General features: G+C 34.3%; 1 protein-coding gene across 1 annotated transcript; it reads left to right on the top strand.

The window, feature by feature from the left end:
- The first annotated feature begins 6,526 nt into the window (after positions 1-6,526).
- On the top strand, positions 6,527-7,471 carry LOC123642028 (olfactory receptor 52A5-like). The gene has a single exon (XM_045556956.1). The coding sequence runs from the start codon at positions 6,527-6,529 to the stop codon at positions 7,469-7,471; it is 945 nt and encodes a 314-aa protein (XP_045412912.1).
- The last annotated feature ends 9,618 nt before the right edge of the window (positions 7,472-17,089 follow it).

Here is a 17,089-nt window from a genome sequence, read left to right as displayed (position 1 = left end):
TTTTTATGATTGATATATTTATATGTATATGTGAGTGTGTGTGTGTGTGTGTGTGTAATTTTCAAACATTAAGGTCATATTTTGTGTTGTAAAATTCTATATTTTTGTCAAATGTATAGTATTATGCATCCACTGTTATAGTACTTTATAACATAATTTGACCACCCCAAAAATTCCCTGGCGCTTTAGGTAATTAACATCTCTTCAGTTCTCCTCCAATTGAAAACCACTGATATGTTTTCTGTTTCTATAGTTTTTTTCTCTTCCAGAATATAATTTTACTAGAATCATACAACTTGAAATCTATTCAGATAGGTTTCTTTTACTTACCAGTATGTGTTTAAATGTTACACATTTCTTTTCATGGTAAGATATCTCATTTCTTATGAATGGTCAATACTATTTCATTGTATGGATGTACTCCAATTTGTACATTCATTCACCTATTGAAGGGCATTTGGTTACTTCCAGTTCTTGACAGATAAAGTGCTACAAATAACCCTGTGCAGGATTTTTGGTGGACATAGTTTTCAGATCAGTTAGTTTAATTCCTTGAAGTTTAACTGTTATACCAAATAGTGGGATTATATTTTGCTTTGTAAGAAACTGCCAGACATTCATCCAAAGTGGCTGTGCTCAATGTAAATCGATTAATTCATACAGTAACATCTCATGTACCCAATAAAGATAGACAACTATTCTGTACCCATAATAATTAAAAATAACAAAATAAAAAGTGGCTGTGCCATTTCTTTAATCAATGTTTTATTGTTTACAATATGCAGATTTTTTGTTTTTAGTTAAATTTACTCATAAGTATTTTACTTTTATAGTATTATAAATTTGATTGTTTTCTTAATTTCTTTTTCATATAATATATTGGTGCTGTATAGAAACACTATTGATTTGTATTAGTTGATTTTGTGTCCTGGGAATTTACTAAATTCTTTCATGACTTACAACAGTTTTTTGGTAGTCTTTAGGGTTTGCTATATATAAGATAATATTACAGAGAGCTTCTACTGCTCTGCATCCTCCCCTGCCCTTGATAATAAATCTTTCAATCCATGAACAAGGATTATTTTTCCATTTATTTAGATCTTCTTTTCTTTCTTTGTAGTTTTCCACATAGTTGATTCTGTACACATTGTGACAGAATTTTACCTTAGTATTTCATTTTTGGGGTGCTATTTTAAATGATACCGATTTCTTCTTCATATCCAATTCCATCTTATCATTTGCTGGCATGTAGGAAAGCAATTGACTTTTATATGTTAATTTTGTGTCCTGAGGCCATGTTACAATCATACATTAATTTTAAGAGTTTTTATTATTTGGACAATTATTTGCTATTTTCTGTATATGTTATGTTATCTGCAAATAAGGATAATTCAATTTTTTTCTTTCCAACACTATATAATTTCCTTTTCTCATCTTACTGTTTTAGCCAGGACTTGAAGTTTGATGTTGAGTAGAAGTGGTAAAAGAATGCATTTTTAGATAATTTCAGATCTTAGGCTTAATCTGTTAAGTTTCTCATAATTATGTTTTAGCTGTATATTTTTAGTTTTTTTAAATATTATTTGTAAAATAAGTTGTGTACAGTTTTTATTTATTTTTATGTGGATACTATCAATTTATTTTCCTTGTCTTCTAGCTTTTAGGTACAATAGGACAATATAGTGATGAATGTATAACAACAGGTATCCCTGGCTCTTTCCCAGTTTCAAAGAAAATACTTGTAAACTCCTAAGATTATGACTTTGCATGACGAAGTTTACTATAAATGGATTGAATCAGGTTAATGAAGTTTTCTTTCATTCTTACTCCTGGGTTAGAACAGAGTTAAGTGCTGACCCCACAACTGCAGCCAGGGGAAGGGCTGAGAGCCACCAAGGCCACGCCCCTCAGGCTGATGACCATAGCACACACCTATGGATGAACCTTAATCAGAAGAACAGAAAATGTCCTTCCACTCACACACCCATGATCAGTCTAAGAGGATATGAAAATCCAGTAACAGTAGAATACTGCTAGGAAAGGGATAAGAGAGGAGGCAGAGAATGAAATGTGATTAAATCTAAGTCACAAGAAGACTGGAGGACCTGAGGGAAAACCTTCTTTCAGTAAACCATCTCATACCTGAGATACAAGGTAGCACTTCAGCAATTTGAAGACTGTGATATACTGAGGGTACTTTCTGCAAAGATCAGGAGCACAGCAGCAAGTTGTACTTGTAAACATTTTACTAACTATTATAGTGCCTTCCTAGCAAGTGGAAGAAAGAAAGTAAAGTATAATACATATTTCAGCAAAAAATAATTGAAAATAAAATTTAATAAATTCAAGTTAAAATAGCAAACAAATTATAAAATACTTAGGGGAGAATTTACAAAGCATGCAAAATTTGTCCACTGAAAACTAGAAAGCATTAGTGAGTGTATTTAAAGAAGGCCTCATTAAATAGGGAGATACATCATATTCATGGATTGAAATATCCATGTTTTCCTAATTAGCTAGTTTGCTTTCCATGTCTCTCCTTCTCAGGACTAGTCTTGATAGTGAATAGGTGTTAAAAAAAAAAGGTATGTAGAAAATAATAAATGTAAATTACATAAATATGAAAACAAAATTGGATAAAATCATAAAGAGGGCCATGGTATGCTTTATTGTAAGTTTGGAATTAGCCTTGAATAATGTGGAATTATTAATATTAATTGGAGTGTAGTAATCAATAAATTAAAAGAGGGTCTACGTGTTTAAAAATATAATGGATCAAATCAAGATGTGGCTTCTCCTGGATCATTGTAATACAATGTAAGGATTAAGGCTGGGGGATATTTGAGAATGTTGGTGGTATGCAGGTAGAGATCTTAGCTTTTTATTTTACTGATATTTATACCATGCCTAGAACAGTGCCTGGCACCTATCTATTGTCAACTAATTATATATTGAATAAATTAACTGGTAAATAATGGAGCTCATTTACTACCAGGTTTAAGAGCTTTACTACAGTAAAGGCTGGAAGGCATCTGAGATTACTGAAATATTCAAGTAAGATAATTTCATATTCAAACATTTTTGAATTATTTATTTTGTGCCAGTTAAAACTTCATGAAAAGTGGTTATGGATGTGGAAGACACTCCTTAGTTACTGATAGTGGAGGAAACAATCTTCTGTCATTGTGGTTTGTTTTGTGTTCTTTAATTGCTTTTTTGTCCATTTTTCCATTTCCTAAGTTTTTATTGTTGTTGTTATTCTTCTATTTCTTTGTTTTGTTTCTTTTATCAGAAGCTCAGAAAATAAAGAAAAAGTTAAGGTCTCAGATGAGATGTGTATCTCTGGATGATGGAAATATTCTCTGTCTCTAGAGTGCCACCAGACTCCTAAGGGACACATCTTCAGTGTTATAAGCCCTGTTGCAGTCATGGTCCTTGCTGCCCTGAAACACACTTCCAGGGGAGCCCAACATATAGGGACTCACACATTTGTTTTCTGAAGCTTGGATTTGTGTGAGTATTTTAGCACTAACTACAAGGGGCATTTCGATATCAAACATGCTATGAACAGATGGTAGTCTGTTCCTTATACTAAAGAGGTGATTGTTATGAGAGAAATCAAATGTTATAGATAACAATGAATAATGGTAACCAGGGAAGATGATGAGAAGACAACATGTCAATACTTGTGCTGATGCAATGAGGGAATATCTGTTCTTTTTATCCCTCTTAACCTGACACTACCAAGGTGGGCTTTGAAGAACTGAAGCCTCTTGAATGTAAAACAGACACTATCAAGCAGAAACTATAATATTAATATCATTTAGCTGCACAAACGATGGTGTCAGATAAATCTTTTTTTACAGTTCTAGATTTGTCAGGCACAGTGGGTCATGACTGTAACCCTAGTACTTTAGAGGCCCAGATGGGAGGATCACTTGAGGCCAGGAGTTTGAAATCAGCCTAAGAAACATAGCAAGACCCAGTCACTACAAAAAAATTTTAAAAATTAGCCAGGAGTGGTAGCATCTGCCTGTAATCACAGCTGCTAAGAAGGCTGAGACAGGAGGATGGATCACTTGAGCCCAGGCTTTGGAAGCTGCAGTGAGCCGTAATCACACCACTGGACATTAGCCTGGGCAAAGGAGTGAGACCTGTCTTGAAAATAAATAAACAAATAAATATATAAGTAAAGTTCTGGGTCCATGATCAAGCTATTTAACTTCGTAGAGAGGAAAATTTCATGGTGATAATACCTTCTCCATGGGAGTTGCTTTTTACAATTATTTGTGATAATGCAGGTAGATGTATGTAGAGCCCTTAACACTGCAGTGTTTTTAATCTAGTAATGCTAGATTTATTGATATTTTAAATATAACCCTATTGGATTATAGTTTAAATCTGACTTGTACCAATAAGCAAGAGTTGAGATTAGCAGCTATCTTTCTAAAGCCACTTAATGTCCCATTCTGGCGAAATCTGTTATGTAATGAATATTATGTGGTATAGGGGACAGTTTGGTTTGCAATGGTTCTTTTAGTGGCTGTGGTCCTATGTGTTTGAAAGGTGCCTGGGACACATAATATATTTTTGGTTTTTAGTTGCATAGATGTATAATTCATTGAGCTAAAATATTTAAGGGACAATATTCAATCGCTCTATAATTAACAGATTCAGAGAAGCCTACTATTGCTCTACAGGTAAGTGCAGCCTAGGCTATTTTCCTTTAGCTCATGCCATTTTATTTGCTCTATGTTGCAGCCACCATCATTACTGGTTGATTTAAATATAAGTTCTTAGAAACCAGAGACTTCTATTGCTTATTTACATCTATCACACAATCTCATGCTGGGGGAAATACAAATCATAGACATTTCAATGATGATACTTTTATTGAAAACATTTTGGCATTTCTATAGTTTCACTGAGGAACAGAAAAAAAAAACTATTTAATTTGTATGCTTCCTTTCAGTGTATTTATTATAAATTTTAATATAGCAGAATGAAGAAAATCCCCCAACCCCACACCTATAGATTTCTATTATTATTATTTAGAGCAATTTAATATGCATTCAAAGTACATTATCCTTCTTGAGCAATTTTTTTTAAATTAATTACATCATACTATATATCTAGAATCAGAACAGCATAGGATAAAAAATAAGTTTACCCTGGACTTTACTACTTGTTAACTTCCAGACAATATCTAAGATACTTGACCTCTCTGTGGTTCATTTAGATGAGGTGTGTAATGGAACATTACCAGGTACATTATTAAGTGACCAAACCAAATATTTGTAAACAATTTGTCTTCTGCTTTCACATATAACATATTATGGAATTTGAAAAAAATGCCAATAATATTAAAACATTTTGTTAGTTGCTCTGTTCATCAAATCAGTATAGTATTAATATAATATATTCACCCAATCTAATATGTCTAAACTTACCTAATTACCCCTCTTCATACCCTCAAAAAGATACAGCACAGACAAGACTCCAAATTAACAGAAAATAATTATTTAGGAACATTTTTTCTCTCTTGAGCCCCTATCTATCTGTTCATTACCCTGGTAGACAGTAGAGATAAACCTTCAGGGGCTTTTCCCTTTCACCTACATCAGAGACAGTCCACGTCAAATATCTACTTGTTTTTTGTTTTTCCAGGGCCCCAAGCATAGGCCACCTCTAATCTCTCTAGAGCCCTAGATGACTTAGGTGAGTAAAAGGCAGATAGCCCCTTTCCTTGTTTTGCTCCCTTCCTAATTTCCCCGTAGAATATGGAATCGATGCTTAAAATAGAGAAAAAGTGCTTTGCAAACTTGTGGGCCTCCCCACAGACCGGCCCACCTTGGATGATTTTTTTAACGTAATGTCTGTAGAACTCTCTATTTTTAGAATTTTCAGACTGTAGTGTAACTAAAAGTGTGATATAAAAAACTGAGGAAGAAAAATGAAAAAGAGATCAAAGTAAATTACAATTTATATTTGAAAAGATAAGTACTTGGAAAGGCTAATAAAAAAAGAGGAGCAGTTTGAGAAATTTTTAAATTTTATAATAAAATGTAATATTGCTTAAAACTCATCTTTATAAATTTGAAAAAAATTATTATAATATTTTGCTAAATGAGAAAGTTTATAGTTAATATCAATATGTAATATAATGCTTACAAAAATAAAGAAAATAGAGACATACTTAGAAATTAGGATATAAATTGTTTATATATATAACTGATAAATTTTGTTTTTATTTTCATTGTGCTTATTCACATATGCTTTAAGGAATAAACAAAAGCTACTTAAAAGAACATCATACTTTAATTTCCAAAAGCCCTTAAAAAAAGAAAAACTAATTTTCCTTTTAATAAAATCTGGCTGAGGTCCAGTTTGGCAGTAGAGGAATGCAGTTATATTATTTTCCACATATGCCTCTGGTGTCATACAGGACAATGGATGCTATCCATATATTTTATACTTTCTCATTAGACTTGAAGAAGATTGGAGGTGTTTTCCTCACTGCCCCATCATGCCACTTGCCAATGGCACCTTCTTCAAACCATCTATCTTCACGCTAATTGGAATTCCAGGCCTTGAATCCGTGCAACACTGGATCGGGATCCCATTCTTCATTTCTTTTATCCTGGCCATTATAGGAAATGGCCTCCTCCTCACCATCATCCGCACCGAGCGCAGTCTCCATGAGCCCATGTATATCTTTTTGGCTGTGTTGGCAGCTACTGACCTTGGCCTGACCTTATGTATTACCCCTAAAATGCTGGCGATCTTTTGGCTGCAGTCAAGGGAGATTCACTTTGAATCCTGCCTAATCCAAATGTACTTTACTCACACTTTCCAGTGCATGGAGTCTGGCACCCTCCTGGCCATGGCCTTTGACCGGTACGTGGCTATCTGTGACCCCCTGCAGCATTCTGCTGTCCTCACTAAGAGGGTGCTCGTCGTCATTATTATGGTGGTGACCATCCGAGCCTCTGTGATCATCATCATGTGTCCACTTCTAATTAAGTTGCGCCTGAAGTATTTCCGGACCACACTCATCTCTCATTCCTACTGTGAGCATATGGCTGTGGTCAAGCTGGCTGCCGAGAATGTCAAAGCCAACAAAGCATATGGACTCTTTGTGGCTTTCTCTGTACTTGGATTTGATGTGATCTTCATTTTCTTGTCCTACGCCTTTATCTTCCGGGCTGTCTTTAAATTGCCACAGAAGGAGGCACGACTCAAGGCATTCAATACGTGCACAGCCCACATCTTTGTCTTTCTCCAGTTTTACATTCTCACATTTTTTACATCTTTTATACACAGGTTTGGCTTGAGTGTCGCTCCTTATGTACACATTCTGCTGTCTAATCTTTATCTCCTTGTTCCACCCCTGCTTAACCCTATTGTCTATGGAGTGAAGACCAAACAGATCCGAGAGGGAGTTATCAAAATGTTCACTCCCAAGAATTAAATTACGAGCACTCTAATTTCTCTTTCATTCTTCATAATAATGTCCCTAGCGATTCTTGTCATGCAAGTTGTACCGTGTTAATCTTTGTATTAATGTTATTTTAGTTTCCACAGGATACAGATTTTATAAATAAAATTACAAATAATTTACATACACATTTTCAGACAGCATTTTAGTTATTTAAATCATTTTTATCAATGCTGATTATGTTTTTTATGAAACTTAATTTATAGTTTTTATTATCCTTTTAGATATGTATTCTATCTTTGGGATGAAGTCAATTTTACACAATGTTACTTTAAGTTGTATGCTTTATACCAGATATTACTGTCACTAAGTATTCTCATACTTTCTATCACTAGGTTCTAAATTATGAATGCATGGTGAAATTTTAGCATTTTATTAATAATTGTTGGTAAATTCTCAATTCTGTAAGGCCCCAGTAGCTCATATATACATTTACATATAACATGCTACAGTATGCATGTAAAATTCCAATCTCATTTTTTTGTAGTCACTGTGAGTTTTACACTATATGTTCTTATTAGAACCAAATGTTTCCTATGAAAACAAAAACTAAGTGTCACTTAATGCTATTTTTATCATCTTTTAATTTTCTAGAAGTGACTTATTGCAGACTGAGAGTTTATTTAATTTTATAAAAAGCTTTTTGTTTATTTTTTCTCAATGTCCCTATAGAGTAAGGAGAATTGTGTTTTTCAGGGATAATAAAGAGATAAATGCCATCGAACTTCCCTGGTCTCCTACCTGCTAAATCTATGAGTGTGGGAAAAGGCCTTACTGTCTGTGCATCACCAGGCTTTGGTCTCTAAGTAGCTCAAAAGTCTAATTATTCATATATAGTATTACCTATTTCTCAACATTCTCAAAGAATATAACTCTAATGGAATATGTCTACCTTACAATGATTTAAAGATTTTAATATCATCCTAACCTTCTAAAAATCCCCACATTTGCTTCTATGTAATGATACATCAATTGCTGTATACTCCATGAACACTTTTTGAGTAGGAACTTGATTAAAAAATAGATACTGAAACTATGGTTTCAGGAGGCAGATTTCATATTTCCATCTTCTATAAGGTCAAGATAATGATTAATATATCACCTTTTATTTCATTTTTGTAAATATCAGTTCAATATTCCCACTTGACTTATTTTTTTCTAATTTCTCTTGGTATTTGGATTAAAAATGCACATTATGTACCAATTTCGTATTTGACTTTTCACCCAGAGCTCTACTTGTTTTCCACAACAGCTGCTCCATTTTATATTCACTCAAGTAATGTCTGAGGGATCCCATTTTTCCACATCCTAAACATCACTTGTTATAATTAGCTTATTTTTATTACAATCATCCTAGTTTATGAAAAGTGATACCATTATAGTTTTAATTTGCATTCCCCTGATGACTAAAGATGTTGAGGATATTTTCATGTACTTATTGGAAGTTTATATATCTTCTTTAGAGAAAATACAATTAAAATTCTTTGCCCATTTTTAATTTTTAAAATTTTGTACTGATGTGTAATGCCTTTACATATTTATGGGGTATTGTGTGATATTTTGTTATGTGCACAGAATGTGTAATTATCAAGTCAGGGTATTTAGGGCATCCATCCCCTTGAGTATTTATCATTTCATTAGTTGGTGCCAGGTTTTGGGAGCTTTCAAGTCCTCTCTTCTAGCTATTTTGAAATTCACACTACATTGTTGTTACAGTACATTAGAACTTATTCCTTCCATCTGACTGTATTTTTATACCTCTTAACCAAGCTCTCTTCATTCCCCCCGGGACACACATATGCATCCTTATCAATGTCTGGGAGTTTTCATCCTATTCTCAACTTCCATGAGATCAAATTTTGTGGCTCAAACATGTGGGTGAGAACATGTGGGTGAAAATATGTGACATTGTCTTTCTGTGCCTCACTTATTTCACCTAACATAATGACCTCCCGTTTCACCATGTTGTGGTAAATGTCAAGATTATATTCTTTTTTACTGCTGGATAGTATTTCATTGTGTGTGTATACACATATATATTTATATATGTATATTATATATGTATATATACACACCAAATTTTCTTGGTGCATTCACTTGATGATGGACATAGTTTTATTCCATATATTTGCTGTTGTGAATAGTGATGCAAAAAACATGAGGGTGTAGGTATTCCTTTGACAAACTGATTTCCTTTCCTTGGATAAATGACATACTGATTTCCTTTCCTTTGGATGAATACCAAGTGGTGGATTGCTGGATCACATGGTAGTTCTATTTTAAGTTACTTTTTTTTTTGAGAAATATCCATACTGTTATCCATAATGTTGTTCTAATATACATACCCACCGATATTGTATAAGAGTTCCCTAATCTCTGCATCCTTGCCAGCAGTTGTTATTTTTTGTCCTTTTAATAATAACCCTTTTAATTAGAGTGAGATGATAGCTCACTGTGATTTTCATTGGATGGTTAGTGATATTGAATATTTCCTTCACATACTTGTTGGCCATTTGTATGTCTTCTATTGAGAAATGTCTATTCATATTCTTTGACCACTTGTTAATGGGATTATTTGGGGTTTTTTGTTGATGTTGTTGAGTGTCTTGGATTCCTTGTTTATTATTGTTGGAAGAATAGTTTGCAAATATTTTCTTCCATGGAAAATGTTGTCTCTTCACTCTTTGTTTCCTTTCCTGTGTAGAAGAATTTTAGTTTATCATAGTCCATTAATTCTATTTTTCATTTTGTTGCCTATGCTTTTGTAGTCTTACCCATGAAATCTTTCCCTAGACCAATGTTCTAGAGTATTTCCCTATGTTTTATTCTAGTAGTTTTAAAGTTTTAGGTCTTATGTTTAAATATTTATTTTGACTTGATATTTTTATATGGTGAGAGAGAGGACTCCAGTGTTATTCTTCTATGGATACCCAATTTTCCCAGCACTCTTCATTGAAGAGGGCGCCCCTTCCTCGGTGTATGTTCTTGGAGCCTTTGTCAAAAGTCAGTTAGTTATAAGTACTTGGATTTAGTTCTGGGTTCCCTATTCTGTTCCCTTGGTCTATGTGTCTGTTTGTATATCAATGTCATGCTGTTTTGCTTGCTACAGCCTTATAATTAATATGCATTGAAATCAGGTGCTTCAACACATCCAGCTCTAGTTTTGTTCTTTTTGCTCAGCATTGCTTCGCCTATTTGGGTTCTTTCTTGGCTCCATATGAATCATAGGATTGTTTGGTTTTTTTTTTTCTATATCTGTGAAAAATGACATTGATATTTTGATAGGGATTGTATTGGATCTGTAGGTTGTTTTGTGTAGTATGGTCACTTTAATCCTATTAGTTTTTTCAATCTATGATCATGGGATATCTTTCCGTTCGTTTGTGTCCTTTTCGATTTCTTTCACAGTGTTTTCTAGTTTTCTTTATAGAAATCTTTAATCTCCTTGGTTAAATTTATTCCTAGGTATTTTATTATTTTTATAGCGATTGTAAATGAGATCATTTTCTTGATTTCTTTTTCAGCTAGTTCATTTTCGGTACAGAGAAAATGCTACTGAATTTTGTTTGTTGATTTTGTATCCTGCAACTTTACTGAATTTTTTTATCAGATCTAAGAGTTTTTTTGATGAAGTCTTTAGCAGTGTTTCTAAATATAAGATCATGTCATCTGTAAAAAGGAGCAATTGAACTTCCTCTTTTCCAATGTGGATGTGTTTATTTCTTTTTTTTGCATGATTGTTCTGGCCAGGACTTCATTATTATGTTGAAGAGGAATGGTGAAAGTGGGCATCATTGTCTTCTGCCAATTCTTAGAGGAAAAGGTTTTTGGCTTTTCCCGATTCAATATGATATTAGCTGTGGGTTTTTCATATATGGCCTTTATTATGTTGAAGTACGTTCTTTCTATGCTTAGCTTGTTGTGAGTTTTACTCAGAAGATATGTTGAATTTTATCAAGTGCTTTTTCTGAGTCTATCCGAATGAGCATAGTTATTTTTCCTTCATTCTGTTGACGCTAGCATATGTTGAACCATCCTTGTATACTGGGATAAATCCCATTTTGATCATGGTGTATTATATTTTTCATGTGCTGTTAGATTTGGTTTGCTAGCATTTTCTTGAGGATTTTTTTGTCTATGTCCTTCATGGATATGGGCCTGTAGTTTTCTTGTTTTGTCCTTATTTGGTTTTGGTATCAATATAATGCTGGTCTTATAGAATGAGTTAAGAAGAATTCCCTCCCGCTAAATCTTTTAGAATATTTGATGAGAATTGGTGGTAGCTTTTCTTTATAAATTTGGTAGAATTCAGCAGTGAAGCCATCCGGTCCTAGACGTTTTGTTTTGTTTTGACTGGGAAATTTTTATTACTGTCTTTATCTCTTGCTCATTATTGGTGTGTTTAACCTTTTTATGTATCCATGGTTCATTCTTGGTAGTTCTATGTATTTAGAAATTCATCCATTTCCTCCTGCTTTTCCAGTTTGTTAGTATATGGTTCAAAATAATCGCTGTTGGTTTTTTGTATTTTTGTGGTATCCATAGTAATATCTTATCCTTGTTTCTGATTTTATTTATTTGAATCTTCTCTGTTTTTTTTTCCTGGTTGGTCTAGCTAGCAGTGTATTGATTTTGTTTGTCTTTTCAAAAAAACATTTTTTTCTTTTGCTGATCCTTTGTATTATTTTTGTAGTCTCTATTTTGTTTAGTTTTTCTGTGATTTTTATTATTTCTTTCAGTTTACTAAATTAGGGTTTAATTGTTCTTGCTTTTCTAGTTCTTTAGGGTGAATCATTAAATTGTTTATTTAAAATCATTGTACAAAAGCTTTCTTTAGTGTTTATTGCTATAAAATTCCCTCCTAGCGCTGCTTTTTCTGTATCCCGTAACTTTTGATAATTTGTGATGTCATTTTCACTTGCTTAAGAAGTCTTTTTTTTTTTCTTAATTGCCTTATTGGTCCAGTGGTCTTTCAGGGGCATTTTGTTTAATTTTCCTGTATTTATATAGTTTCCAAGGTTCCTCCTGTTATTGATTTCTAATTTTATTCCACTTTCATCTGATTTTTTTTTTTTTTTTTTGGTTTGTTGAGACTGGTTTTTGGCCTAACATATGACATATTCTGGAGAATTTTCCATCTGGTGATGACAGTAATGTGTATTTTGCAACTGTTTAGATGTAATATTCTATAAATGATTTTTAAGGTCCATTTCGTCTAAAGTGCAGTTTAAATTCAATGTTTCTTTTTTGATGTTCTGTCTACATGATCTGTTTAATGGTAATAGTGGGTGTTTAAGTTCCCAATTATTATGGCATTAGAGTCTATCTCTCCCTTTAGATCTAATAATATTTACATCATATATCTCTGTATATATCATCCTGTGATGGGTGTATATGTATTTAGAATTTTATATGTCCTTGCTGAATTGATTTCTTTAACATTATGTAATGATCTTCTCTGTCTCCTTTTGTGTTTTTTGATTTAAAGTTTACTATGTCTTATATAAGTATAGCTGCTCCTTCATCTGTTTGCATGGAATAGTCTTGTCCATCCTTTCACTTCCAGTCTATGTATATCTATACATAGGAGGGGAGTTTTCTGTCCATCGGATTCTTCAGTTCCAGGATTTCTTTCTTTCTTTTTTTTTTTTATGATATCTACCTCTTGGTAAATTTCTCATGCATTGAATTGTTTTTATTATTCATTTGTATTGCTTATTTATGTTCTCTTGTATCTCACTGAACTTCTTTAATATCATTATTTTGAATTCTTCTTTGACATTTCATAAATTTCTCTTTCATTGGAATCTGTTGCTGGAGAATTATTGTGTTACTTTGGAAGTGTCATATTTCCTTGTTTTTCACATTTCTTGTGTTCTTTCATTGATATCTTAGCATCTGATATAAGGGTCTGTTCTTCCAATTTTTTGGATTGGCTTTCCAAGGGGAAGACTTTTTTCTGAAAGCTTATTCATGGTGTTGGTTGGGTAAGCCACATGAGCTTTAATTCTGTTAACATGCATTCATGTAGTCTCCATATGATTTCATCAGCTATAAACAGCATCAGTGGTGTCTGTGATTTCCTCAAGGCTTCAGCTTCAGGCTCTCAAGTGACTAATGCTAGTAGCTGTGATAAGTTGGGCAGGCCACACTCCAGCCCATCAAGTGGTGTGTGGGGGTGAGTGCCCATTGTGGTGGTAGAGGCAGGCTAAGTGGCCTGTCCTCAGGTCCCTGGGAACAATACACAGACACTGGTGATTTTGGATGAAGTGGGGAAATCCCCACCAGGTTGCATGCTCAGGCATGGAGGTAGGGTAGGGTGGGGTGGTGGTCCTAGTCCTCATGATGCACAATGGCACACATTGTGGTAGGCAGGGCAGGTTGATCCCCAGGCCTTCTGGGGCAGTGTGCTGGGTTGGTTGCAGCATGTTAATGTTGGTAGGTAGGGAGATCCTGTCCTCAGGGCCCATGTGAGTGGAGTGTGCTGTGGCTCTCCTGCTGGTGGGGGGCGGGGGAGATGGGCTGTTGTTTTCAATGGCAACAGCCTCAAGCAGGAGACTCTTTAGTTCTGGGGAGCATGCAGTTCTTTCCCTGGCAGTGGCAGCACCAGTGGCAGCCCAGGGGAAAGCCAGTTTTCAGGGCATGTGCAAGTACTTGACAGCCCTGATTCTGGAAGTGGTCACTGCCAGAAGCACACACTTTGGTCCTGGCAGTGGCACTGACAGGTGACAGTGGTCGAAGGAGAGAGCCTGTCTAAAGGGCATGTATAATACAAGAGCTTTGCAGCCCTGCTGTTGGTTGGGACAGGTTTGCTGTTAGTCCCAGTGGCTCCAGGCAGGTATGTTTCAAACTCTGGGGAACACACGCTTTGGTTCCCTTTTTCCTGGGTGCAGGCTCCTCAGAGACACTATCTGTGCTAATGTGCTAGGGATCCTCCCACTCCACTGGGTCCAGTGAGCATCAGACCACTGCAACCCTCTGGGTGTATGACAGGGGATGTCAGTGGGACTCCAGGGATAGGAAGATGAAGGAGCTATTGGGCCCCAGGGCAGGATGTAGTCTCGCGGGGCCTGTACTCTAAAAATGGTGTCTTGCTGCAGCTGCTTAGGCCTGACAGCTATGTGCAACCCAGTGTGAGCTCCCATTCTGGAGCAATGCCTTCACATGGTTTCCAGGCAGCCCCCTGTACTGGTTTCATTTCCTGCAATGGTTGAGACACTGGTGAATAGGGTTTTTCCGTGGATAACTTCGCAGGAGTACATGGTGGGATTGTTGACTGCTGAAAAGGTCTCACTTACCCTTTGCCCTCATTGGGGAGCCTCTGTGGGCCTGCAGCCTATCCCTGTTTAGCCAGTTGCCTCCCTTCCCTCTCCTTCTGTGCCTCAAGTGTTCCCTGACAATTCTCTGTTGAATTCCAGTATTCTTTTTTAGATACTGTAGTCAATGTGTGATTACATACTTGCTATTTTAGTTCGTTCTGGAGGAGGTGGATGCTGGATGCCTCTAGTCAGCCTTCTTTAAGACCCTCTTGCCTTGTATCTAACCGGAGGTTTAACTGGGTTACCACCATTTCATTATTTTGCCATGAGTTCTTTATGATACAGTTTCCTGTCAGATATGTGATTTAAAAATATTTTCTCCCATTCTGTGATCTGTCCTTTCACTTTCTTGATGATATCGTTTATAAAGTTTTATATTTCAGTGTAGTCCATTTTATATATTTGTTCTATCATTGCTTTTTTGTGTCATCTAAGAAACTGTTGACTAATGCAAATTCATAAAGATTTACTCATACGTTTTCTCTTGGGAGTTTTATAATTTTATCTTTTATAGTTAGATCTCTGATTCATTTTGAATTACTTATGTATTTGATTTTCTGTCTATGGTGAAATGTTACAATTTTATATTTTGCATGTAGATATCCAGTGGGCTTGCCACCATTTGTTGAAAAAACTATCTTTTTTTCCCCAGCTAATTTTCTTAGCACCCTTAGCACTCTACTTGTCTTAGACTCCCAATTATTTTACATTGATATATATGCCCATGTTTATTCCAGTATCATGTTGTCTGTATAATGTACTAGGTTTTGAAATCAGGAAGTTTGAATCCTCCACCTTTGTTTTTCTTTTTACAGATTATTTGGCTATTTGGGTCCTTTACATTTCCTTATGAATTTTAAGATCAGCTTCCATAATTTTGTGAAAAGCAATTTGGAAATTATTGTCATCTTAACAGTGTTGGTTATTATTCATAACCACAAATGTTTTCTATTTATTTAGACTTTCTGTAATATATTTAAAATATTAAATATATTAAATTATTTATTATAGTTTAAATTATTTATTTTGCAGTTTTCAGTAAAAAATTTCTGAACCTTTTTGTTAAATTTATACTTGTATATTTTATTGTTGTTAATACTATTATAAATTAAACTGTTTTCTTAATTTCAATTTTGGGTTATCCATTCAGTATAAAAATATTACTTTCACATCATGTTCTTCTAATTTATTAACAATTATTGTGTTTAGAATATATACATATAACATAAAAAGTGTCATGTTAGCCACTTTAAGTATAAAATTCAGTGAATTTAATTATTATGCATTCACAATGTGCAACTATCACAACTATTTCCTAAATTTCGAATCACCCCAAACAGAACCTCTACCTATTAAGCAGTAATTCCTTATTCCTCCCAACCTCTTGTACCTCTAATCTATTTTCTGTGTCCATGATTAACTTATTCTATATTCCATATGCATTGAATCACATAACTGGTCCTTTTATGCCTGGCTTATTTCACTAAGCTTGATGTTTTTAAGGTTCATCATGTTGTAGCACATATAAGAACTTTATTCTTTCGTAGAATTATTTGTTTTATTCCTATTGAGTGGTATGAGTTTTCTGCATAGAGTGGATAGTAACTCCTTATCAGATACATCGTTCTCAATTTTTCCCCATTCTATAAGTTTTCGTTTTGTTGATTGTCACCTTTGCCATACAGAAGATTTTTAGTTTGATATAACCTTATTTGTTTATTTGTGCTTTTGTTGCCTGTGCTTTTACTGTAATATTCAAGACTGATTATCAAGATTAATATCAAGGAGACTTTTTCCTATGTTTTCTTTTTGAAGCATTACATTTTAGTTTTTACATGTATATCATTAATCCATTTCAAGTTTATTTTTGTGAGTGGTGTAAAATAGGTGTCCAATTTTATCATTTTGCTCTGGACATCCAGTTTTCCCATTACAATTGAAGAGACATTTTTTCCCTCTACTGTATTCTTGGCACCCTTGTCAAATATTAATTGACTGTATATGTGTGGGTTTATTTCTGGGCTTCCTATTCTGTTCCATTAGTCTTTGCATCTGTTTTTATGCCAGTACTGAACTGGGTTAATTGATATATCTTTGTAATGTAGTTTGAAAGCAGGGAGTATGATGACTCCAGTTTTGCTCTTTTTTTTCTCTAGGTTGCTGTAGATATTCAGAGTCTTTTGTAGTTCTGTATGAATTTTAGGGATTTTTTAAATTTTTTTGAAAATTGTCATTAAAAATTTCATAGTGATTGCATTTAATCTGTAGATTG

This window comes from Lemur catta, chromosome 7 (assembly GCF_020740605.2).
Source record: "Lemur catta isolate mLemCat1 chromosome 7, mLemCat1.pri, whole genome shotgun sequence".
Classification (NCBI taxonomy): domain Eukaryota; kingdom Metazoa; phylum Chordata; class Mammalia; order Primates; family Lemuridae; genus Lemur; species Lemur catta.
The sequence above is the reverse complement of the archived record's forward strand: the minus strand, read 5'-3'. Positions and strand labels throughout refer to the sequence as shown.